At 44.0% G+C, this 27,421-nt stretch overlaps 1 protein-coding gene across 1 annotated transcript in view; it reads right to left on the reverse strand.

Annotated features, from left to right (window-relative positions):
* Spon1 (spondin 1) overlaps positions 1-22,261 on the reverse strand; it is a 259,445-nt gene extending 237,184 nt beyond the window's left edge. The window contains exons 1-2 of the mRNA XM_026395892.2: positions 22,024-22,261; positions 3,540-3,646 (exon numbers count right to left, since the gene is read on the reverse strand). Coding sequence (XP_026251677.2) covers positions 3,540-3,646; positions 22,024-22,261 — 345 coding nt within the window. The remainder of the gene's footprint in view (positions 1-3,539; positions 3,647-22,023) is intronic.
* Positions 22,262-27,421: the final 5,160 nt, after the last annotated feature.

The raw sequence follows: 27,421 nt of genomic DNA on the forward strand, positions 1-27,421 counted from the left end.
AGTAAGTTTTAATGTGCACAAGGGCACAGCTCAGGTGGGAAGATGGAGTGTGAGGAAAAAAAAATCCATCATAGCCTTTGGCCCCTTGCAATGTTGAGTTGCTTTGCTGAATTTACTTTACTCCTTGGAGGCTCAGTTTTATCCTCTGAAAAAGTGGGGAGAACATAATTGACCTCACAAGCCCACCATAAGAAATAAATAGGAAAAATTGTACAAAGACCCTGGTGAGGAGACTGCTATCATGAAAGGCCATAGTAGGCCCTTGTTGTTTCACTTAATGTGTACACCTTGAGAGCCAGCCAGGGACCCGGAGCCATCCTGCCTGGGTTTGAATCCCAGCTTCATCACTTACAACTAGTGGTTTTAGGAAAGTTGACTTAATTGTTCTGTGCCACAAGTTCCTCAGCTGTGAAAAATAGGATAATAATGTGCTCACCTCGGTTTGCTGCTCCAAGGATTAGATCAGCTAATGAGTGGAAAGCGCACAGAACAGCGCCGGGCACCCCAGCACTAAGGAAGTGTTAGCTGGCATGATTACTGCATGCGAAGCATTCCGTGCTCTTCTCCCACTTTGATCCCTCTCGGGCTGGTTGGAAGTGATGGGAGGATAGATAGAAACAGACAGGTGTGTCCAAGGGTGCTGGTCTGCGGCTCATTACAACCACAGTTCTCTAACCCCAGCAGGCACCAGATTCACCCTGAGAGCTTGTTAAAACTCAGGCCGTGGGGCTCCACCCTCAGAGTGGCTGATCCAGGAGTCTGGGTGGGCTGAGATTTTATATTTCTAACAAGTTCCCAGGTGGTGATGCTGCTGCTGCTGCTGAGACCATTCTCTGAGTACCCTGTCAGGTAACAAGAACAGATGACAGAAGCTCCAAGAGGAGGAGGAAGGAGGAACCATAAGGAGAAGGGGCTTTGAAGCAGTCCTGCACAGAACTGAGCTGTGGAAACCACCAAGTGAAGCACTTGTTCATTCATTTCTTCAGCAAATATCTACTCCCTGTGCACCACGCGCGAGGTGCTGCAAGGACAAGGATAAATCTGAGCAGAACAATGCTGAGTTAAGGGACTAACAACTTATTGAATTAAACCAGAAGAGCATTAAAGAAAAAAGCCAGGTCTCCATATGGCCTTGCTCTTAAGCATCTTTGATATGTGGGGTGTGTGTGTGTGTGTGTGTGTGTGTGTGTGTGTTAGGATATACATAAAATTTACTGTTTTTAAGATATGACTCAGAGACGGCAATACATTCACATTGCTATGCAGCATCCATCTCCAGAAACTTTCTCATTTTCCCAAACTTTATTTCCATACCCATTAAAACAATAATTCCTTATTTCCTCTTTCTCCTGGCTCCTGACAACCACTATTCTATTTTCTGTCTCTATGAAAGAATCCTAGGTATCTCATGTAAGTGGAATCATATAATATTTGTTCTTTTCATGACTGGCTAATTTTACCTAAGCATCATGTTTTCAAGGTTCATCCACATTGTAGCATGTATCAGATTTCCATCCTTTTTTGAGGCCAATATTCCACTGAACAAGTGAACCAGGTTTTGTCTATCAGCAGGCAATTGGGCTGCTTCCATCTCCTGTGCAGAATGCTGCCATGAACATCAGTGTACAAACATCTGTTCCTGTGCCTGCTTTCAATTATTTTATTTATTTATTTATTTATTTATTTATTTATTAGTGAACATTTGTTGGAAAAACTACCTTTTGGACTGTAAAATCAAACAATTTCTTACTTTGGCAATAGAACCTGCTTTCAATTCTTTTGGGTCTATATGGTAAGGGTTATCATAAAGCCAATCAATTTTGCTTTGGTGAAGATTAAGTTCATACCCCACCCCAATACATGTATTCTTTTCTTAGACCTTTACCTCTCCTGCTACTCAGGTACATAGGTCTTTCAGCTACCCAAATCTGATAAATTAACCACACCTCCAGGCAAATTATCACAAAGCCAGAAGGATTATACTTTAATGAATTCTAGGCAGGAAGCAGGCCTGCATCTCCCTTTCCCTGTAATGGCAACCTCGGTGACACACTGTGCAAACACACCTGTGCCAGGAGTGAGTTCAGTATTGTAGGGAGCTGATGGTCTCTGGAATCAGTGGGATGGAGCTGGCCATGTTGCTTGCTGAGGGCTTAGGCAAGTGATTTAATTTCCTGGTTTGAAAATGTGGATAATAGTTCCTATAATACTAGGGCTGTTTTGAGAATTAAACAAAGATAAGGTAACCCAATTAAACTAAGTTAAGGTAAAGACAAACTAAGACAAGGTAAAGCCCTGAGCATGGTGCCTGGCATACAGAAAGTATTCAACAAGCACAGGCTGTCACTAGTATTACCAGGTGCTCCTTTGGATACACAAAAAAAATTTCCTTACCATAGGAGGCTGTGACATAAACACAAAATTAACGGTCTCACTAGGCCAGAAAGCCTAGAATCCCAGACAACAGAAAACAAAGTTTTTAAATCATAGGATGCAAAATTATAACCTGGCCCCAAGGATTAAAAGGATGCCTTTGGATAGGGAAGATATTTCAAGGTAGTGTCCTCTGAGGAACCCATAAACGGTACCAGTGTCCCCAGCAGCCAGCTATGAGTGTAAGCATTCTTCCTAAGATTTTTCTTTTTCCCTTCTGAGTTTGCAAATACCAGACAAAAATGAATTCCAGAACAATGGAAATCAGAGACCAGAAATGGTTGCAGCAAATTTGGCCAAGCCTCCCCCCTAGGATTACCCCAGTCCTTCTGGGATGTGTTCTGACAACTTGCTGGCCCCTTCCTAAGCCTGTGAGAGGGCTGATGCTCCCGCCACTTCCCTTGGAAGAATATTCCACAGTGAAATATGACTCACTGTCAGGCCCTTGCCTTTGAGATTCCCTTTCTTCTCTTGACCCACTTTCTTCTCGCTGTGCCCTTTTGTACAAAGTCAAAGGAAGCCTTGCCTTGAGGAGACTGCTTTGCGAGGACTGACATTCAAAGACCATTACCACCTCTTAAACTCAGCCCTGTTCATTTAGCCAAGCAAAGCATGTGTAATTCTTTTAATCTTCCCTCATAAATCAATCCCTACGTTCCCTTAATAGTCCTTCTCCTGTGCTTTGAACTCCCTCCAGTCTGGCTGTCCTGGGCTCTTGCTCCGTTTACACTTGAGAATTACCAGTCAATCATAAAATGCCTGCTCAGGGGAAACCGCAGGGCCCAGCCAGGGTTCCAAGTGCACTCAATGCACTGGCTGTCCGCTGCCAAGGGCACCTCGAGCCCAGAGAAGAGCAGCAGAGCAGCGTGATCTGCCAGGACACCGCGAACCCTGTGGGTGGCCAACCTCGCTAAGAAAGGCTTGTGCCACCTCCTCCGTGATGGTCTTTCACATGGAGCTGGCCCATGGGCCAGCAGTCAGAGAGCTGTGTGAGAAGTCACTGGAGACACTGCCCCTCTCCTCTCACTCCTCAGTGCGTCTGCCTTTCACTTGGCGCCCACCTGCCAGGGCAGGAGGACTGCTGGAAACCCCCCAGGGGTTCCTACCTGGAAGGTGCCAGCATGGTCCTCTTCCTTGTCACCTTCTCTGTTCTCTTTGAGGGCAATCAATGTGAAGCCTCTGAAGTAGGAGGGGGGAGCAGCTGAAAGTGTCACTGTGAGAGAAAAAGAGAGCATCTTATAAGCAGAGGGATCAACTGGGCTTCATTTGTCAAATGGGATGGACGGGGCTCTCCATCAACGTGCACCCCTGTGGGGCTGAGGGGCCGAGGACAATGGGACTTACCTGTGGAGTAGAAACCTACTGCCTTCTTCATTTGGCTTCCTCACACATTTCAGAACCTGATTAATGCCTGATCTGCTCTCTTACCTGAAAATTCTTGAATCAACCATGGCCGGGGTGAGCTCTCTCTCAGTAGCTCCAGATGGATACTGAAAAATCCCTCCTCAGAAACTTGGAACTGGACAATGATCTCTATGCTTCCGTTAGATTGGCTTGAGAGACTCTCACAAACTCCTTTAGGATGCCTTTTGTAGCACAGGCTACTCCATGTTCTGTGGAACACATTTCCTTTTTCTCGTGGAAACCACTAACTCCATTTCCCAGCCTCCCTTGCAGGTAGGTCTGCATGTGTCCAGGTCGGCCATGGACAGACATGATAGATGCTGCTTCCAAGTCTGGCCTTGACAGACTTTCCCATGATCCTCCACTCTCACTCTCTCACCTCTGCCTGCTGAATTCAGGAGATCCTTCAGAGGACTCTGATGGCCCAGGGAAGTGGTCAGAGATGGAAGGAAAATGGGTTTCTAAATTAGCATTCAAAGAATCACCCACTGACCAAAATTATCCATATTATATTTTGCATGAATGCAATATACACTTTCATTGTGAGGGGCCATTTGTTATAGCAACTGGCATCTATACATCTCCTTCCCATGTCTACTAAGAAAACTGTTTCTCCATTGAAATCTAGCTCAAGGGCCTTCTCAACAAGGCAATGATGGCCACCCCCTGCCCCCCAGTTAGGTTTGCAAACTCCTGAGATGGAAATATTTTATTGTAATTTGTTGTTGTTGTTGTTGTTGAATTGCAATTCTCTGCTGACCTGTCTTTCCCACTGGATAGTGAATGAATGAAGGAGACTGGCTAGTGTTTTTATTACCTTTGTATCTTACTACCCAGTACCAAACATCGAATAGATGGTCAATTCAAATTTCTTCAAAATGATGTAAATTTAGGTATAAGTTACTTTGCTGCCTGAATTAAAGTGCTAAGATGCTGGACTTTAGTTATGGATTTATAGACTATTAGAACTTCAATGGATCCCAAGTATCCTCCAGTCTGGCCTTCCAATCCAAATTTGACAGATATGAAACCAAGAGGTCGACAGACATACTCAGAGCCATTAAACCATCCAGAGGCCAATTTAGTGCCAAAATTGAAAGTCCCTCCCCTCCAGTTTAATATTCTACCCATGGTTCACATACTGGATATATCATCATGATATGGATCTTCTGTGAGTATTGGCTGATTATTAATTTTTTAAACTTTAAAAAAATATTTCCTATATCACTTACATAATTATCATATATAAATGGGGAGAAGTATTTAGTCCTACAAATTCCTCAAACTGGAACCAACTCTGCTCACATCTTGATTTCCACTTCTAGCCACTAGAACTATGAGAAAATAAGTTTCTGTTGTTTTAAATCATTGGTTGGTGGTAATGCATCCAACAGCTCTCCAAAATGAATATAGGCAGTTTCTGGGAAACCCAACCTAAGCTGGACAAGCAGGCCTTCCTCCCCAGCCTCTGCTTTCAGTACAAACTCAAACTCCACAGGCCAAAAGGGCCCAGGCTCCAACTGTCCAGCTTCACCTACCCTATTCCCCCTCCCAGCCACTACAGAGGTCCTGAGATTCACTCACTGGCAGTCTCCTGAAAAGCCCGATCCGTTCGTTCACCCTAAAGGATTTTTCATACACTACTGATATGTCTGGAATGTCCAACTTCCTCAGTTCCTGGCAAACTTCAGAACCCAACTAGATTTTCATCTTGTGTGTGATGTTTCCTCTGACTTCTCCATAAAGTCTGGGTGCTCTTTTTCTGGGACCCTATCAAGGTTAAAAATACCTACAGGCCTCCCAGGGAGAGATGCTGCCCTGCAATTGTTGGCTGAAGCAGCCTGGGGCAGGAGTGGGCACCTAGGCCTCAGCTTGGCTTTCTTCTGGCACCAAGATGCCTGAGGAAAGCTGGTGTGAAGAACAAGGGTAAAAGCCAGAGCCAAGAACCAGAGACCTTAGTCCTGTGGCCGTGAATGTATCACCATAGCCATCCAGGCCAAACCCAGCTCCAAACAAAATGCTGCGATAGATCTGACACCTGAAGCTCCAGCACCTCCATGGGAAGGGGAGGCTGGAGCTGGGCTCTGCCCCCCATCTTTCCAAGGTCCTAGAACTCAGCCAGGGAAGGGGGGCGGTTTAGATCAGGGTGGCTAATCTTGTGGAGAGGGGATGAAGCTTTTACCATCTACAACTCCAAAGAGACCTTGAAGAAACTTAAAACAGAAGCCTAAATAAGTAAATAAATAAACGTAAGAAATGAAAAATGTAATGATGAAGACACTGTTAAATAGGAAAACATACGTAAATATGCAGAAGAACATGATGGGAGACATATATATATATATATATTTCATATATGTATATATATATATATATGAGCAAATGATCAGGGAGAGGGAAAGGGAAGGTACTTGGAAATGAGATTGATTTGTGAGATTTACAATAAAAACTCTTTACCTAAAAAAAATAAAAAGGCTCAAAAAGGAAGACAAATTTTTTAAAGTACCATACATTGCATACATTCAACAAAGGTTCGAAAATCCCTGACCCCAAGCAGCCTGGAACTTGTTACTCTGATTTCCTGGCATTACAACAGAACAGCTGGAGAGGATATTAAAGATGACCTGATTGAACCCCTCGCCTTCTGGGATGGGGCTTCTGATATCCGGAAGTGGAGAGACTTCATGATCAGACCACGCAAGATGGCAAGTGGAATCCAGGTGCCTTGCTTACAGTTCAAGGCATTTATCCTGATATAAACTAACATTTCTGAAATTCTGGGGATTGCCTTCTAATCCAGTTTACAAGTGATGCAGGAAAACCTGTTACACTGCTTTGTAGTCTTACCTTATATTTTAAGATGCTTATCTAAATGTGTCTCTCAGCTCTCTTAAAAAGTGTGTTGAGCATTTTTTGAAAAGTAAATAAAAATAATTGAGACTTGTAACTTCACTCTTTTTTGAGAAGTCATTGAATTTTCTTCCTCCTCATTGGTAACCTGCAATCATCAAGTTCAGTAATTCTTGAGTCTCCAAAGATCCTTGAATAAGGAGGACCTACGCATGCCGGTAATCCCAGGGACTCCAGAGGCTGAGAGGCAGGAGGATCACAATGATTTGGCAAGACCCTGTCTCACAATGAAAAATAAAAAGGACTGGAGGTGCAGTTCAGTGGTAAAATACCACTGTGTTCAATCCCCATTACCAAAAAATAAAAATAAAAAAATAAAGAGATCTGGAAGCTATTTTCCATATTTGCTAAGGCCTGTCAGAAATCATATCTATATTAAAGCTCAAAAACACAATATACTTTTACATAAAAATATCTACATGATTTGCTTAATAACCACACTTACCTCAAAATATAAATGAATTAATACATATTAAGTCCTTATAGTGGGCACTTAGTAAATATTAATACTTAGTAACAATGGTGAAGCTATTACCTTCCATTATATTTTGTGTTTATGTATTTGTTTACACATTTATCTGTAAATTCTCTAGAGCAAGAACCACCTCTGAGCTCAGCACAGTGATTAGGAAAGTGTTCACCTGCATCTTAACTCAATGATCAGTGTTCAGGGGCTGGTAGGTAGACTCAGTATTGTTGAAAGTGCCAATCCTCCTCCAATTGATGTTTTGATTCAGTGTAATCTAAATGGAAGTCCCAGCATGTATTTGTGATATTGACAAGCAAATTTTAAAAATGGATATGAAAATGCAAAGGTACAAGAATAGCCAAGATAATCTGGAGAAAGAAGTACAAAATTGGAGGACATATCTTACCAGATATCACAGAAATTAAGTCAGTCCACTAAAGCCAGTTGAACAGTTTAGGGTTCAAAGAAGTTTCACAAATATATGGAAACTTGATGTATGATAAAGAATGTACTGCAGAGCAATTGGAGGAAAGTGATGTTTTCAATAAATTATGCCAAGACAAATGGTAGCCACAGAGATAAAGGTGACTATTGGCCCCATGCTTCATATCGTACACAGAATAAATTGCACATAGATCATAGAACTGCTTGTGAAAGCAAAACAATAAAGTTTTAAAGGTACATAAGATAAAATGTGAATGACCTTGGAAGAGGAAAGATATTTTTAATAGAACATAAAAAAGCACTGATCATAAAATACAAGTTATATAAATGGGGTGATATCAAACTTCTGCTCATCAAAAACACTATTAAGAGTGAAAAAATAAGCCACAGTGTGAAAGAAGATATTTGCAATCATATAGGTAGCAATTGATTTCTATCCAAAATATATAAAGAACACTTTCAGATCAAAAAGAAAAATACAAAACACTCAATAGAAAAAAAATATGTGGCCAAAGGCATGAACTTCTTCACAGAAGGTACCTAAATGACCAATAAACATAAAAAGGCTCTCAACCTCATTAGCCAACAGGGAAATAAAAATTAAATACACAATAAAATACTACTGCATATCCACTGGATTAATGAAGTTTGAAAAAGAGTTAACAATATCAAATGTGGCTAATGGGAATTTTCACATGCTGTTGGTGAAATGAACATTAGCAAATTTTGATGGAAAATTCTTTGGCAGTATTTTCTGAAACTGAGCAAACACATATCCTATGACCCAGCAATGCCATTCCTAAATCAGCAGAAATGTATACCTACGTGCACCAGAAGACATTTATAAGAATGTTCATGGTGACATTATTTGTAGTAGCTCCCAGCTGGAAACACTCACATTTTGGCTGTATAGTGGATATATAAATGGTGACATGTGCATATAGCTGAGCCTTACAATAATGAAAATGGACAAATTATTGCTACTCCTAACGTGGAAAAATCTCATAAAACATAATCCCGAATGAAAGAAGACAGACACAAAAGAATACAAATGGTGTGGATACATTCGTATTTATAGAAAGTTCAAAAACAGGCAAAGTAATCTATGGTGCTAGAGGTTAGGGTAGTCAGATGCATGGGAGATGGATGTCAGGCGAGGGGGCTGGAGATGAGGGGTGCTATTGGAAGAGTGCTCATACTCCATTTCTTACTGTGGGTCCAACATGTGATCACTAAGCTATTATACGATTGTGGACTTTAGATTATTGAAATATGTAAGTTATCTTTTGATAAAAAGATTATTGAACTGTGTTTCTGCATGATAAATATCCATACCCTGTTATGTTTTGGCACTGCACTTAAAGGGCTTACCATAAACACCTTTTTCCAGAATGCTGCCCTTCTGCAGGTTCTAGAAAACTAAGGTTGTGCTGTACCTTATTAAGTAAGATGGAGGCTGAACTCAGTGTGGGGTTTCAATTCATAACTATCAGTGGTGATGATGTTATTACACAGTATAATTTGAAGGAAGACAGGAGACCCTTTCCCTCTGGAGAACTCCATCATTATATGACTTCCTCCTGTAAGACACAATGTACAGCGTGTTCTCACTCCCAGGAACAACCGAGGATGACTGTCTGGCAATAAATAATAGGATCTTCTCTCTAATGACTCCTCCCAAGTGCCTCCCAAGAGAGGCCATTAAGAGATCCAAAAAAAAAAAAAAAACTCAAGAAAAGTGCTTACAAAGAAAAAAAAAAGGCTATTTGGAGTCATCCTGTGAGCACATACAGGGAACTGGTTAAGAGCAAAGATTTAATATTAGAATCCCAGAGCTACCACTGATTAATGATGCAACCTCTGGCAAGTTACTTAACCTTCCTGTTTCCTCATTTTGAAAAAGAGGTTAAGGATATTGCCTTTCTCATAGGAATAGAGAGTGGATGAAGCAAATACGTGGCACAATGCCTGGCCCTTGTGAAGAAGACAAGAATGGCAAAAGACGATGATGGTGTTGACCATGGCGGTGGTGGCAGTGCTGATGGTATAATGCTGGTGATGAGGAAAATGGTGACGACAAAGATGATCGTGATAACCATGAGACTCAGCTGGCTGCTTAACTGGAAAAATGAGTTTCCTCCGGGAGGATTGAACCTCCAAAGAAAAACTCTAGAGGGCACCAGTGAAGAACCCCTAGGGAGGATGGCAAAGGAGATCATTGTCCGTGGGGACGGTCCTCACAGGGCCAGGTTGTGGGGAGCTTTGGGTAAAGCCTCATAATAAACTGAATCTACCTGTAGCTCAGGATACTCAGGAGGATCTTCCTGCCCCATCTATCCCCATACGATATATCCTCTCAAAACTTCTTTTCTTGCATACTTTTCACTCAATCTTACTATGCAAAATATTTGACAAATATCTTTTTTCCCTATAAACTTGTAAGCTTCTGGAAAGCAGAGACCAAGTCTGTCTTGAGCTCCACGGCATCTTTAGCATTGAGTATATTTCTCGACATGCAGTAAATTCTCAAGAAATACCTACTGGATACATGAATAAAACAGGGTTCTTTGGGTCTTCAATGCATGGTTTGCCCATTTCTGCTCTGGTTTCTCCCCCAAAGTTCTCATGGGTTTCCTTGTATAATATGCCAACCTCCTTCGTTCTTCTTGTTTTGTGTTCAGTGCTGGGGAAGGAACCCAGGGCCTTGCTTATGCTAGGCAAGCGTAACTACTCTACCAGCCCCATGTTTTTGTTTACTGAGCACCTGCTCTGTGTCATCCCTGTGCTGTGTTCCTGGAAAGAAAAGACAGGGCCTCTGCCCTCTCGGAGCACATAAGCTAATTGCTGGAAGAAAAATTTATATCAAGAGATTCTTTACAGTGTGATGGCGTTAAGGACACATGAGCAATGACCTCTGGGATCCCCGTAGGGGGAACATCTTAGTCCGTGTAAGTGAGGTAGAGGAGACTTGGAAGAGGAGGTGGCAGGTGAACTGCAAGGTGAGTGGGGAGCAGGAGCTTGCCAGTGGACAGAAAGAGTAAGAGCATGCCAGGCAGATCGAAGGGCAGGGTGGGCTAGCCTCGGTCCTGAAAACCAGAACCCATTCTGCATTTTGTAAATTGCGAGCTAGGAAGGAAGGTGTCCTAAGAGCCTGGATTGGAAAGACATGCAGGGAGTAGATGGTCGAAGGCCTTGGATACACTTGCCATATGGAAACTCCAGCCTCTCCACCATTCCCAAACAGCATTCTGGGTCCTTCAAGTGACTGCGTGTCAACAATCTAACAAAAACCCAGATGAACTGTCTTTTGTGACTTTTGCATCTTCTATTATGACTATGATGTTTATTAGCTCTTGTCCAGTTCCATCACTCTCTCTACTCTGTGTTTGGGGGTTTCAGAATCAGAACTCTAACCTCAGTAAGGAGGTCCTGAATCAAGTATCAGCTCCATCACCTTAGCAGCCCCTCCCATCCACCTGCTGTGCTTCATGCCACACATCTCCACCACAGTGAACTTCAGCTTCTGCCTCGATTTACAACATGGGGTTATAAAGACTGCTGGAGCATTAAATCAGCCCTATTTGACACAATTTGCAGAGTTAGGGGGGGGCTACAAATCCAATGCTCCATTAAGAAATGGGTGCAATTCAGTCCACCGAGCTAGGACCAAGCAGAAGAAGGGTTGTTGTTGGTGGGTTTGCAGATAGGAAGGCAGGAGTAATAGTCCCAGGGGTAAGAGCCAGCTAACAGGCTCTTCATTGAAGGCTGCTGGCAGCTATCCTCCCTGCCATTTGGAGAAAGTTTATCTGTAGTAAGAAAAAATGAGGACAACACACAGAAACACAGCCAAGAAATAAAGCAAGTGTGTATGGTAGGGTGGTAGGGTGGGCTTGTGCTGTTCTCCCAGTGTCTCTCTTCAGCCATTGCTCTCAGTGTTCAAGAAATGTCTCCCATTCCAAATGAAAGGTCTTGCACATTTAAAATTGCTAGGTCCATTGTCCTACAGTGGAAATATCTAAAAGACCTGGATTCAAACGTCCCTCTGTTTATTATGTTTGACTTTGAATAAGGTACCTACCCTCTCTTTGTCCCAGTTTCTTTACCTATAAATCAGCAATAATATTATTTACCTTGTGTTGTTATTGCGATCACTAGTGAATCTATAATTCATACAAAAAGGTTTGTTAAATCAATAAGATATATTAAAAAATAATTTGGCCTCCTCTATGAAATAAAGATCATAATTATCACCTCATGAACCTGTCAGGAGGATTAGAGAAGATAATGAATGTGAGCACATTGCAACAGCTCAATAAAAGTTAATTCTTTTCCCCATGGGTTCCTTCATCTCAGGATAGCTTAGAGCCAAATGGAAGAGTCCTGAGCTAAACAATCTGTGGATGGGAAAAGGAAGAGTGGTGCTACAGTTTGGATCTTAATTGTTCCCCATAGGGCCACATGTTGAGACTTGGTCCCCAGACCATGGGACTATTTAGTAGATAGTGGAAGCCTTGGGAGGCGGGGCCTAGTGGGAGGAAGTTAGGTCATTGGGAGCATTGAAGGGGATATTGGGACTCCAAGTCCCTCCTTTCTCTCTTTTCCTTCCCTGCCACCAGTAAGTGAACAGGTCTCCTCTGTTACATGCTCCCACTATGATATATGCTATGTTGTAATAGAGCCAAGCAACCATGGACTTAAACCGTAAGATTAAAACCAACAACAATTTTTAAAAAACACCTTTACAGTTGATTATCTGGGGTATTTTGTTACAGTAACAGAAAGTTGACTAATACAAATAGTAAAGATACTCTGGGGGAAATGGCAATATGTCAGCTAATACAGATAAGGAGCAGAAACTTGAGGGGACCCTGATGACTCCCCTTATTCTGACCATATGATCATGGGGATTGCCAGTCACAGTTCCCCTTCTCCCTCCTAAAACATGAAGCCATAAAAATGACTATGCCCAGAACTGCTCTATTTCCATACCCCATTCCCCTGGGTGTGTGACTAATGAAAGTACTTCCCTGAGATGTTTCGGGTTGGAGTCAGAGAGACAAGGGCTTTTCTTTTAGTGACAGAACCAGCTAACAGGCTCTTCATTGAAGGTTGCTGGCAGCTATCCTCCCTGCCATTTGGAGAAAGTTTATCTGTAGTAAGAAAAAATGAGGACAACACACAGAAACACAGCCAAGAAATAAAGAATGGAAGGATCAAGGCAGAGAAGGTGGAAAGGAGGAATGGGAAGGGTAGAGAGGGGAGAAGGTGGAGGGGGCTGGGGACGGACCAAGGAAAACGACTCTTGCTGTGTTCTGTGTTCCTAGATCCATTCATGCCTGAAGCCAGACCCACCCCTGGACTTTCTAAATACAGGAATTAATGCATTCCATTCTTTGCTTTAGTTAGTTAGACTGTGTTCCTGTCTTTTGGAGTGAAAAGAGTCCTGAATAATTTGAAGCAAATAATTCTGCCTGAACTATAAGAATCATCACCAGGCCCAGGAAACCATACTCACCACTAAACTGAAGAGACTGAGCTGGAGTGGCAGTTGGTATGCAACATCATTGGATTGATAGGTTGTTGATTTCAAAACTATGTAACTGAATGTCAGTTTTAGAAATGACTCTAAGGTTTGACTGAGGCTCTGTCCTAACTTCTGATCTGCTCAACATTCTAATCAACTCCTTAGATAAAGATTTATCAGTCCTGCTTATAAAAATTGTGGATAATCCAAAATTGGTTATGTAGGTAAGATACTCATTGACAGAAGTCAATGGATATATGACAGCTACAGGGATGAACCAAATTATATATCAGATTAAGTTTAATGGGGGAATCATGTTAAATGTTACATCCAAGAACAGCTACACCAGTGTAGGTTAATGTGTTAATCAGTTTGGTGTTACTATAACAAAATACCTGAGGCAGTTATTTTACAAAGAGAAAAGGATTCTTTTGACTCATGTTTTTGGAAGTTCAGTCCAAGATTGGGCAGCTCCACAGTTTGGGGACTCTTGTGAATGCAACAAATTACAGCAGGAACAAACCACTTACATCTTGAGTCAGGAAGTAGAGAGTGACTAAGAGACTAGAGTCCTACACTCCTTTTTGAGGGCACCACCCCCCAGTAAACTAGGGACCTACTATAAGGCCCACCCTCCTAAAGGTCCATAGCACATTCCAACAGTACACCCCGGGACCATGCCTTTAACACATGGATCTTCGTGGGACACTGTTCATATCCCTCCATAGCAGTTAAGGAGGGCATCAGGCCTTTATAGCAAATAGCAAGAATTTGAGTTGGCTGCAAACTAAGTGCAATTCCAAAGAACAACATGTTGACCAAAATAGCAAGCACAAAACCTGGCAAGCTTCACACAGCACAGGGTCCAGGACAGGAAGAGAGCCATTCCACCCTGTTCTGCCTCATCAGTGCACATCTGGATTGTGAAGTACAGGGAACAAGAAATAGTAGCCTACAAGGGAATCGTTGAAGAAATGGGCATTTTAGTCAGAAGAGAAGCCCCAATATCTGTTTACCCACAAATACCTCAAGGGCTGACCTATGGCCAGAGGGGAACTTATTTTGTTTGACTCCAAAGGTCAGAACCTGGACACAGGTCCAGAGGAGGCAGGCTTCAGCCTCAGAGAAGCACCATGAGGTCAGCTCTGGCCCCATCTTTGCTGGTCTTTGAGTGTCACCACCTGCTAAGGTGACAGAATGCAGAAATCATGCTGGCGTTGGGGCATTCCAGGGGTCACTGTACAGGTGTCCCTCAGTAATGGAACAGGGCAGTGATAGGACCAGGTGCAAAAGGATGTGTGGCTTGGGAGACTGGGACTGGAGCTGGGAAGGGAGGTGATGGGAAGCATGCTCCTAGGAAAGGGAACATCTGTGGGTGTGGCGGTACGTGCCCGTCATCCTGGAGATCTGGGTGGTTGAGGCAGGAAGCTCACAATTTCAAGGCCAGCCTCAGCAACTTAGGCCCTAAGCAACTTAGTGAGGCCTTGTCTCAAAATTAAATAAATAAGGGCTGGGGATGTAGCAAGCACCCCTGGGTTCAATCCCCTGCCCCCCAAAAGGAATGGCTTTTGGCCACCTTCTCTTCCAGTCTCACCATGTTGCCGTAAAAGAAAAAAAAATGCAGATTCCTGGAGTCTAGCCCTTTGTTAGGGCCCCGGGAACTTTGGCCTGTTGGTTTAAATTCTCCAAGTGATTCTAAGGCATAGCTAGGTTTGGCACGCACAGCAAATGGTGCCAGGGAAATTCACTTTGGTAATCTGTATCTGGGCCTGAGGAGTCACTCTGCCCTGCTCTTCTATGTACTCAAGGCTCATGTGGATTAAGCCCTGTTTAGGTTTTCCTAAACTTCTCATGGCAGTTTTGAATATCCTGTGAAAGGTAGGAGCCTTGTCCATGTAGGGCACGCATCTCACTCCTCGCTCTGTCCTATCTGAGCCTCATCTCTAGCCCAGGCAAAACTTTTTTGTAGAAATGGGACATTTTATATCAGCAGGAGCTGGGTGGCATCACCAAGAGCTTGTGTGTGACGTGGTCAGCTCCCCAACACCACCGTGCTTCAAGAGGAGTGCATGTGGCATGATCAAACACAAATGCACAAAGCTTGAGAGGGCTGGGGAGACTGGAAGAAACACTTTAAATCTTTAAACACTTTAAACCTGGGAGTCATTGAAAGTCAATGGCCTCGCCACTCCACTCAATGCATGGATATGCCTAAGAGAGCATGTGGCAGGCCCTCAGTCCCCTCATCCACCATACAGTGAGGACTTGGTAAGTGGAAGTCAGTGTTTAAGGGGGAGAAAACCAATGGTTTTATCTGCTCTTCAACTGAAGAAAAATGGATCTCTTCCAATGCTGCAGGAAAAATAGAAGTGTTGGACTTATTGAGAAATGTCAATTTGTTTCTATTCCTAACAAAAATATCTGGGGGTGGGGGGTGGGTGCTGCATAAACCAGTCCAGATTGAAACTGGTATCTGTGTTATATTTGATGTACAATTTCAAAAAATCTTTAAGGAATAATTTGGACTTACATGATTTTCACTTTTGGGGTGCCTCTTGAATTTAACCCTCAAGGAGGACGGTGCTTCACGGAACTCAAGTTATTTCTTTTTCATTCTGCATGTCTACCCAAGCGGCTTTCTTTTTCTTTCCCTTTTCTCTTCTCACACCAGCCCCTTGCTCCCTTGCTCGATGCACTCCTTCCCCCACTCTGTTCTTTCTTTGCTGATCCCTCCTTTATTGAGGAGAGAGTTACGACAGAACAGGCCACCTATACACCCTTGTGTAAACACACATGCTTACACACACATACTTATGCATAGACACAAGCTTGCACATGTACACACACACACACACACATACACACACACACATGCTTGCACATACACACCCAAGGACCCCTTCCTCTACCAACTCATTTAGTAAAATGCCAGTTCACATGCTGTGGAGGGGACCCATTCAGAAGACATTTTACAGGATGACAGAAAATGAAATATTGTGTTTTCATAAGACAGGCATTAAAATGTAACAGAAATAGGTAATTGCCTCCCCGAATACGTTTTTCCCTTCATCTTTTTGAAAAAATATGTCCCTCCCTCACGTTTTAGCTGCCTGGCTTAAAGCTGTTTTTTTTCCCAGCATCCCTTGCAGCTAGATGCAGCTGCATGACTAATGAGGAGTGCCTTTAGAAGGGCTGGGTGAAATTTCTGGGTCGTATCATTAAAAGAAGGTGTTTGTTTTCTACTTCTGTCCCTCTCTCTTCTCCACATGCCGACTAAAACTCAGATATGGTGGCAGTGAGCTGATGATAACTATCCCAAGATAGTGCTGACCAACAGAAATACGCTCAGGCCAGGTGAAATGAATTTTAATAGGTATCCAAGAGAAATAAATGTAAAACAGGAAAAATTAATTTTAGCAATATATTTAATTTAACCTAGTGTACACAATAATCATTTCAACATGAAATCCATATAAAAAATATTGAGAAGTTTGTCCACTTTGAATACTAACTGTTCAATAACAGAGGACAATCTCAAGTCAGACCTGCCTCGTGCCAAGTATGTCATGGTCATGCTTGACCATTGGCTAGTGGCTACCTCTTGGACAGCTGTGTTAGAAGATGGCAAAGCAAGAGAATGGAAGGAACCTGGGGTTCTGAACGACCTTGGAGAGCAACACTTCTCATCATATTGCATCTCCAGCTTACCTTTTGTTTAAAACCCTGTATCTGGGCATCTCTTTGTAACATGAGGTTTGCCTGCACCATGAACATGGTAAGGGGATTTTTGTCCCACAGGAGTTGATCTTGACCCACATCTGACCTTCTGTATGGAAGGCAAATAGAGGGTGTGGCAGGAAAAGGCCCTTGATGTTAGCCCAGGTTTGTTGACAAATCAGCAATTACTGCCCGTTGTTTGGGCCCAGTTACCTGTCACCCAACAACTTACCTGTGTATGGGAAAGTACCCAGGTTTTAAACCTTGAAAAACATCAATTAATGTGTCTTCATTTTTTTCATATTTTGAATTTTTTTCTTTTCATGAATCTCAGAGCAATAAACAATCTCTACAACCATTATGCATATGTATGCATATTTTATCCTTATTATAAATTTGAACTAAATATTTACTAAAAGGGATAAGGATTAAAAATTAAAATGACATAATAAAAAAAGAAGAGAATGTTTTAGAAAGAGAGGAGGAGTGACATTATGCTCTTGTCAGCAGTACTTTAAAGAAAAACATGATATCAGAAAGAGTTTATTGAAAGACCTCACCCAGGTTCAATTTGTCAGATCCTATATATGTTCTGTTCAAACATACAGTTTTACAGGCATAGTGGTATAACTTCTGCATGTGAAAAGAAAGCAATAATCAAATCAGGCTCTGTTCCCTATCCAATTTGTTTCTGTTTCCCTACAAACAAGAGGAGTTGGCGGAAAGACTGACAAGGTTCTTCATGTTTCTAAATTAATCCTCTGGTTTATGGGGAAAGGCAATACTGAAGCCTATAAAAAGAAAAAAGCAAATGTAAATAAGGATCCATCTCTTTATTACTTCTGGTCCTGTGATATGTCAGTTATTATCTTGATTTGTTGGTCCTGTTCTCTCCTTTGAGGAAGACTCACCATCCAGAAGACTGAGCAAATGCATTCTACTCCCAACTCATGTTATTGGATGAGCCCAGATGACTGATTACTTGCCCAGACTTACGAGTCACATTAGACCTGACAGTGTATCCTGACTCCACTGATTTTTAGCTGTGTGACCCTTGGGAAGGAACTAGACCTCTCTGAGACTCAGTCTTCTCATCTGTAAAATAATAATAATAAGTTGCCCCAAAGTATCATAAGGAACAAGAGAGCTGAATAGAAAGAACTTAACACAATGTCTTATCCAGTGCTTTGCAGCTGAGTGTTTTCCTATTTCCAAAATAATTAGTCATCATAGGATCATAAGATGAGATAATTATTTTGGAAACAGAAAAATTATAAATGTATTTGTATATATATGTACACACATACACACACACACACACACACACACACACATATATATGATATGGATATATAATGTTTACTTATTTACACTTACTATGTGACTACTATGTTACAAATCATTTAAACTTGGATTATTTCCAGTTCTTACAGCAATGCTGGGGGTGGGGAACTGGTGGGACAAATACCCTCATTTTACAGATGGACAGATTGTAGCTCAGAGAGGTGAAGTGGCTTTCCTGAACACACACAGTGAATATGTGATTGAGCACAAATTGAAACTGACTCATCCAAACATTAAATCTTGTGCTCTTTACACCAGGCTGAGATGGCTACTCCTACAGGCACTGTGTCCCACAGTGAGACAAAGAAGAGAAAGCAAGGCAACCTCGGAGGTCTCCAAACCTCCCTATTTTGAATAAATCCCCCAATTATGCTTGAAGTTGGACCAGCTTTTGAAAACTCAACTGCACATTCTTTTCCCATCAAGTTCCTTGAAATTTCCCTTTAAAGAGCATCTAGGAAAAGCCATTCTCATTAGCCAGGGTCTGACTTTATTTTCCTAATAAACAGAACTTTGGTTAGACAAAAGGGCCTCTTTTATTTTCAATCAGTTCTTGAATGTTTCGGCTGATTTTCTTCTATTTGGCTTGAAATAGTGATCTGGGAAAGGCTGGTCCTGCAAATTGTCCTCCTATAAGGGAAGCCCCTTGAGGATCCTCAACTTGTTATTTTTAATCACTGTAATCTCCTTTCAAAGGAGGCCCTAGTCAGAAACAGAGCAGGCCTTTCAGAGCTTTCTAAAGCACAATTATTGCTGGAGGTGGTGGTTGGTGGTAGGGGGAAGAGCAAGGGAGGGAGGGGGGGAGAGAAGTGGTGGGGGAGAAAAGGAAGTCAATATAATACTAACAACTAACTAAAAGGCTGAATAACAATCTCAACTGGGCCCGGGCTGTGGGGAAGAAACCTCATGATTCAATTTTTTTTTAAATGACCATTTTATTCCAGTTCAGAATACCTAACAGCAGTACTCACATCAGGGTTATTACTTGGGGATGAACTGGGATACAGAAGAAAAGAAGTTATTGATTCCCAAGGATTGTAAGGGATCCTAATTCAGGAAAAATATACTAAAGTAAATAGAAAAGCAGGGGAATGTGAACTTCCACAACTCTAAGGCAATCCAATGAGCAAAGTGCATTAGGTTTACTTTCAACATAATTATTCTAAGAAAGACTAAGCCCACAGAAAATGTCACAAACTAGGTCAGTGCCCTTTCTTTGTAACTTTGAGTGGCAGAACAAGATTTTTTTTAGTTGTAGAATATTTACACAGGAGACCTTAACATGGTTTCTGAAAGATCTTTCCTTCAAGATCTCGTAGCCACAAGAAAGGAGGAAAGATTATCACCTTACCTACAACCTCTTTGCTCATCCCTTGGAGCTGGATCAGTTTCCAAAAACCTAATGATTTAGGCTGGAAAGTCCAGGGCCCTCCCCTTCCAGTCCCAGTTCCTCCCAGTTGGGCCTGGGGAAAGTTCTCTGGTCTTGTCAGTGTGGGATTGCTGGGACCACTGATCCAACACTCAGGCAAACAGGAAGCATGAGTGTGGGAAGAGATGCCAGGAGGACACTTGGCCAGAGTCCCAGACTGACCTAAATCATACCACTCAAAATCTTCCTGGACTTCAATTAGGAGCAGTCTTTGACAGGCTCCTAGTGTGGAGAAATCAAATCTTCACACATCCAATTAGTTCATGAGAACCCAGATAATGGCATTCATTGGTAGATTGACTTGGAGTAGTACTAAGGAAGACTATTCTCTCTCTCTCTCTCTCTCTCTCTCTCTCTCTCTCTCTCTCTCTCTCTCTCACACACACACACACACACACACACACACACACACACACACACACACCCCTCTGACCAGGCACATAGCTTATTAAACCAGTAAAGCCCTCAATCCAATTTGAACTAAAGTGTATCAGGGACCCGTTGTCTCTGACACTGGCCTTGGTAAGCTCATTTACTCTCTACAACCACCCAGAGAAGTTAGGTAAACCGCTATTTTTACAGCTGGGAAATGGGCTCGGAGAAATTAAATTACTTGCACAGGTCATACAAGTGCTAAAACCTCCATCAATTGTCTCCTCACCCTCTGGGCTTGCCTGTTGGAGCTGGGTCAGTTCCCTAGTGAACTCTGGCCCTGGGTTTGGGGGAAGACAGGAGAGGCCTTTGAGATTACCGCCGCTTCTCTCCTGTAGGCTGAGAGAACTGACTACCTCCCGCCTCTGATTGTCCCCCTAGACGCCACTGTAACCCGCACGCTCCCTTCCCGGATGAGCGGATGGGCGCGGTGCTCTCCACACATCTTTCTTCTTGGGGTACTAAGACCCTCGGGAACAAGGCCCTTGAGGGCCCGGTGCCGAGGGCGCCTAGAGCCGACCCAGTATCTCCGAAAGTCAGTCGGGTACGCGAAACAGGGGGAAAAGGGCAACGCGTTCTGGAAAGGGTGGCCCCGGGTTCTGTCCTGCGCTGCGCGTAGATGACCGGGTGTCTGCTGACATGGTCCCAAACTTTCTCTCTTGTTGCCCCCCCTCTTTCTCCCGAGGCTCCAGGGACTCCGGAAGGAGGGAATGGAAGGGATATGACTGGGAACCCATTTGTCCCTCAGGTGCCCCAATGACCCGTTCTTCTCTGCTGGGTACCGGAGTTGACTTATGAGGGGGCGGAGTTGAGGGGACGTGAGCCCTGGCGGGACACCAGGTAAGGCTTAGCAGGCTTCCTTCCCTGACTGATGTCCTGTGTCCCACCCTAAAAGCAGCAGCTGCAGCGGGGGAAGAGGTGTTTGGGGAGACGTTTAGCTGAGGAGGGAGGCAGTGGGCGCTGGGAATGGAGTTAAGGGTCTTGGGGTCGATGCCAGTCCAGCTGCCTATCCTACCCTGGAGATGCTCACCTGTTTGGACACCCTCCCCCCTGTGCTCCGGAAAACCTGTTCTTAGCTGATCAGCGTAGGTGCGACATCTCGGTGGCGCCGAGCCTCCCGGCTGCAGGAGACAAAGTCCCACAGCCTCCAGGGAGCAGGCCTCGACTATAAGCTATCGAGGCTCCCCTTTTTATCGATTTCCCCTCCCTGTTGGGAGCTATTCTGGGTTCTTTGGGGACCCGTTCTCACTGGGAACCCATCCTGGAAATCCAAGGTCCTTTCTAACGCTTGGGACCATGGAAGAATAATCTGGGCATCTTCGTAGGGACCCTTTCGAAGAGCTTCAGGCTTCTTCCCTTCTCCTCGCGCCCTGGGACGGGTTAATGAGAAGCCAGAGTCTCTTCTCCGGAACAGATCTATCCAGGGAAGCCCAGTGACCCTCCTGCTCTGAGGGGGTCTGCTAGAAACTGGTACCTTTTCTTTAAGGAATGGAAGCGGAAAATGCTGCCTTGCTTGTGACTCCACTGAGAGAAGACAGGGTCCCTTCCTCTCCAGAGACCGATCTGGAAAAAGTACAGTCTACTTCCCTCCTGATGATCGCCAGGGTTGGAGTGGGGCTCCCTCACAGTCAGGCGGGTGTGACGCGTGGCTCAGCTACAGCCCCTGCCTGGGAAACGCGCCCTTGGGATCCAGGTTGCTTTGCCGGGCTGCGACCCCCGCGACGGCCCCGGACTTTGGTTAGCAATTCGCGCAGAGCGCTCGGCTCAATGGGCTGAGGGCAGCCAAGGCAGAAGGGCCCGTGCGGGGCTGCGCCGGCACTGTGCGCCCAGGGACTGCGCGCCCTCCTCTGGCACCGCGCGATCGGTGCCCTCCAGGGGCCAGGTCCCATACCCTCAACGCCACGCCAGGCCACTTACCGCGGTAGCTGCTTCCTGGCTTGTAGAAGTCGGGGTCACCCTCCACGCGGAGGCTGAACTCGGTGTAACCTTCGCGCCGTGTGCCCTGGGCACGCAAGATGCGGCTGCAGTAGCCCTCCGACTTGGCCACTTTGTCCAGGGTCTCGTCGGAGAAGGCCAGCGCCAAGGCCAGGGGCAGAGCCAGAGCCAGCAGCGCCGGACTCTGGCTTAGCCTCAGGGGCGCAGGAGGCAGCCTCATCCTCGCGGGTCCCCAACTTTGTGCTGCTGTCGCCGGCTCTCACCAAGCGACCGCTGCCTGAAGTGGTCCCGGCAGAAGCGATACCTGGAAGAGCCCAGGCGGAGGAAAGGAGCTCTGAGCAGCTCTAGCGACTCGGAGACTGTGCCCGCCTCGGTTTGGCGGCTGCCGAGCTGCGCTGCGCTGAGCTGAGCAGAGCGAGCCAGCAGCGCGAGGAGGAGAGGGCGGCGGCGAAGGAGCGGGAGGAGGGAGGGCTGATTTTGCCCAGATCCCCCAAAGCAGCGCTGTTTTGTTTCCGAGCAGGCGATTAGCGGAGCCTGGGTGTTTATTTTGCGACACTGGATTCCCAGGGTCTGGAGGGGAAATCATAGGCGACTGGGACACTGCGGGCTCTGTCCCACCACCAGAGAGGCTGCTGCCCCAACCCCCGACTGCACTCTGGGACCCGTGGACCACCGCGCTCCGAGGAGGGAAAGCCTGAGAACTAACTTTCGTTGCACACCTACTTTGCACACCTACTATGCCGAGTGGTGTCAGCTCAGGGTCTCCACTCTCACCGCACACAATGAACAAACACTACATTACTTTCACTCATTTTATAGACAAGCAGATGGAGGTAGACAGGGTTAGAAGCGTGAGTCTCTGGCTCCATCGCGCTTCCCATAGGCATATTGGAACAGGTCGGACTGGAAGATGAGAAAGGAGCCAGAGAACTTATCCTCTGAGCTCAGCAGGCACAGTGCCTAGGGCCACAATTCGTTTAGAGATCTATGCTTTTTCTTTAAAAACAGTAGAGAAAAACATTTAGGTTGAAGAAAATGTTTTACTATATATATATTAATATATTCATTTTTATACCCAAACAGCCAAAATATGTTTAATATTGTTTTGTGAAGAATGGAACCTTCAAATACGAAAGTGCCTAAGGACTAGGAAGGTCCTCATCCAAATCTGGAAAGGAGTTTTGAAAGAGTCAAAGAAGAGCTTGTGTGTTCTTGGCTTAGATTTTAGTTCAAGTTTGCTGTACCCAGGAACAGGTGTTTGGAGATGTGCTGAGTCTGAAAATTCACTGGGCACAGCCCTACAAAACAACCAGAGGGTTGGAGGGAAGAAGAACCCAGGCAGGAAGCTCTCCCAGTGTCTCCCTGGGGAGAGACTCAAGTCAAGCCCAGGTCCTGCCAATCCAGAGCAGGGAGGTGGGGTGAGAATGGGGACAGATGCTACTATACCCTTCCTGGGGTAGTGCACTAAAATTCAACGAAATTCCTTATGTGAAACTGTTGACCTTCAGCACTCCCCTCCTTGGGGGCACATTTTGCCTCCTACCTCTCCTCAGTGCACATAGCATCCCCAGATGTTTTCAGAAGCTCCCTGTACACCTTGCTTTCTTGGGACCTTCAAAACACCCCCAGTGCCTCAGTCTCCTTTGCTTTTCCAGATCAGGTTTTTCTCTTTCACATTACTCCAGTCTGTGGAAGTCCTCTGCCTTGAAGGTCCTCCCACCTGCTCCTTAATCCTCATGCTTGTGACTCCCGTTTTCACTGCTAACTGGGCACTCTCTTCCAAGAATCACCTAAGAGTAACCCCTTGACAAAGCCTATTCTACTCCTTTGTAAGCACTGAGGGCAAAGGCTGAGAACTGACTTCAGCAGCCTCTGATCCAGTTGACCAACCCTCCTTCACAGAGGTGACACTCAGATCCACACTGTGTCCTGAGTGAGATACCTTCATCTCCACTCTAGGGACTCAGCACTCATGCCTGACCCCATGTTGCGTCTCTACTCCCAATCACTCATCAAGCTTTCACAGCATTTAGATTTGGAGCCAGGCTCTGTACTGAATGGTAGACACAGAAGAGAACAAAAACTCATTCATTCGTTCATTCACTTATGCATATTGAAGGCTCTCCATGTGCTCAGTGCCAGGATGTATCTTTGTGGATCTTACAGTCCTATGGCAAAGTGAATATTAAAAATACAATCATAAATTCTTTTCAAGTTGTAATTATGATATGTGTTGGTAAACTAAGTCCTTCAAGAGAGTGTTTCTGATTGTATATCACAGTGTAGGAAATTATAGAAAATAAAATCTAACTTTTATCATCTTGGAGCTTATTGCATATCCTGTAGCTTAAATATGTGTGCTCTTGAATATCTTTTCATTTACATCAATGCATCCAAATTTAAATTGGAGGTGGGCCAGCATGGGACAGGCAGGGACATAATATTTAATTTTTTATTGGACACTGACAAAAAAACTATGTGAAGTAGGTGGATTTATTCCACCACCATCACTATTCCTTCACCCCATTTTCTAGATTAGGGACCTATAAGATTACCTATCTAGGTAATGTACCATGCTAGTAAGGGAAGAGAGCCAGGACTTAAAATAGGCCTTGCTAGTACCAAGCTGGGGGTATTTTCATTACCCAGTGTTGGCCCTCTCATCTGGGTTATGACAGCAGCTCCAATCAGCGCACGAAATGCTAACCTCACTACATGAACTAGATTTCCCTGTCCCAACCTGGCTGTCACTTCCAACTTCCTCTCTCTCTTCCACACATCTGATCCATCACCCCGTCATCAGACTCACCTTTCAACTACCTCTTGAATCTGTCTGCTTCTTTCCCCCTTCTCTGCCAATCACCCAGGCCAAGTTGTCATCCTCTCTCAGTCTCCTAATTGGTCTGCCCCCAACTATTCTTCTAATCTATCCATCCTCCGACAGAAGCCCAAGGGATCTTTTTTACAATGCAGATTGGAATGTCAATCCTGAGGTTAAAACCTTTTACAGTGACTTTCAGGGATCCCAGAATAAAGATAGACTCTTTAATGTGAACTCCAGGGCCCTTCTTGATCTGCCTCTCAAGCCAGGTGCCTCTTCTCTCATGAGTTCCAGCTACTGCTGCTTTTCAACTTTGGAAGATTTTGCCTGTAAGCTTCTCTCTGCCTGGGGTCCTGCAATGCTGGTTAGTTTCTCCAGCCCACTGCCCTCCTCTGGCTGAACAGGATGCATCCTTCAGATCTCAGTGCAAAGCCAATTTCTTAGAGAAGCCCTTCCTGATTTTGTGGAATAGACCCTACCATTAATGCTCTCCTGGAATTCAGTACTTTTTCTTTTAATAGCCTCAAGATTTATATTTTTTGTATTCATTTGTCTGTTGGATTTCTAAATTTTATGTTTATTTAGTGTCTGTCTCCATTGATAAATCTATGCTGCACCAGGGTGGGAACATCAAAGTCTCACCACTCTATACTCCATGGTCTTAGTAGTACCTGACTCAGGGTGCAGATCTACAAGTACTTGTTCTCTGGACATAGTCTTTTAACAAGTTCAGTCCAAGTTTTTCACGTTGGCCTTCAAAGTCCTCCACAACTGATCTCACTGTACCCATCTGGTCATAGATCCTAGTCTGAATTTCCAGTACAGCCCAGCTAGGTTGTCTTGGTCCCATGCTTATCAATGTTGCTTTAACACTTTTGCTTAGAGCTTTCCTCGTGCCTAGAATTCCTTTTACCCTCCTGCCTGTTTAAACTCTCCTTTGTGGAACAAAGTCCTGCAGTCCCTCCTCCTCTAGACTGGAACTGAGCTCAGGAGGAGAAAAAGTTTCTTATTTTGACTATTAGTGTGCCACTGGGTTGTCACGAACGGTTTCTTGTGTCCATGTCTCATCTCCTAGGAATGAATCCAGTTTATTTTCTGTTTAATTTCCTGTTCAGATGTTTTGTTCTGCTGTAAAATACACTGGACTTCAAGAATTCTCTTTCCAGTTTTGTAGCCTAAGGCAGAGCTGATGTTAGTTGCTAGGGTGTTGCTAGGGAAAGTCATTTAGCCAGTGCAGATAATTAACTTTATCAGTGTGTGTGGGTAGGTTGCTGAAAAGAAGAGCTGGGGGCTCCATTTCTCCAAGAAAAAGAAAAATTCCTTGGATTGGTAGGAGGTAAGATAAGCCATTTCTTGTTTTGTTTTCTTCCCTTTAAAAAACAAGGAAAAAAGCCTTTTCTACATTAGTTTTTTTTTTTCCCCCTGAGGATGTTCATCAGATGTTTGCTTCAAATGTGGATTCCAAAAACCTCATCTCAGACTCCTGAATGTGCACTTTGAACAAACTCCCATAAAGTTTAAGGAATCACTGTCCTAGAGCCTGTGATTCATCCTTAAAGTTCAGGGGCCCCTGTTTGGCTGTGTAGAGCTGGGATGTCCTGGGAAGCCACATGATCTGTCTAAACTGCTTATGGGCAAAATTGGGAAAGGAAGTACCCATCTTCCCTATCTCCTGGAGTTTTGACAAATAAATAACTGCTATAATAATTTGTAAACTTCAAAGTAATTCACCAAAATAAAAAACAGCCTGTGGTTATTGTTGTTACTCTTATTTTACTTATTTAGACAAGTATCCAGAAATGCTGCATCTAGAAAGGATTTCTAGGAAAACAAAGCAGATAGTCAATGAAGGAAGTTGAACTGCCCTGAACAATCTATTGGCAATCTGTCATGAGGAGAAGTCCAGAAGCTCTTTGCAAGAGAGCTACCAAGTTTTGAGACTAAGCTATGGAAGATGAAAATAAGAATTATTTTAAATGTTAAAAGCAAAAGATATTAATTTAATTTAAAACATATTTCCTTGTCACCTAGTTTTTGCAGTCCTTTGGTCTCCATTCAGTTTTGCACTTCCCTCAGCTCCCTGGAGCTTTCCTCTACCTGTTTTCTATTGTCAGATCCAGATCAGTATTCTAGAATATTCTTCAAGAGCCCCTCTTATTTTAAAACTCACTGCACCCAATCTGTACTTCCTCATTTTATTTCTACCATCTAGAGCCTCCAGGTCACTATCTTGCAGCCAGAGAGGACTCTGCAACTGGCTCCCTAGCTGGCTGCCCATCTTGACACATGTTACAGGCCTGGGAGACTAGGAAGTCTGAGCTGATGATCCAGCCATTGCTCTAACCTCCTCTATTCAATGAGCTTGGCCTCCCTCCATATCAGCAACCCTCTCTCACAGAATTCCCTTGGCTTTGGAAATCTTGAGTGCTGAGCAGCCCTTCCTCATTCTACTTTCCCTTCTCCCAATTCCTCGCCCCCTTGAATCCACTCTTTTTGGTTATTAAGGCCTGTAGTTGCTTAGCTTCATCGCTTCTGATTTTCCCAAGAGTCAGTTCCTCC

The sequence above is a fragment of the Urocitellus parryii genome, chromosome 4, assembly GCF_045843805.1.
Source record: "Urocitellus parryii isolate mUroPar1 chromosome 4, mUroPar1.hap1, whole genome shotgun sequence".
Classification (NCBI taxonomy): Eukaryota; Metazoa; Chordata; class Mammalia; order Rodentia; family Sciuridae; genus Urocitellus; species Urocitellus parryii.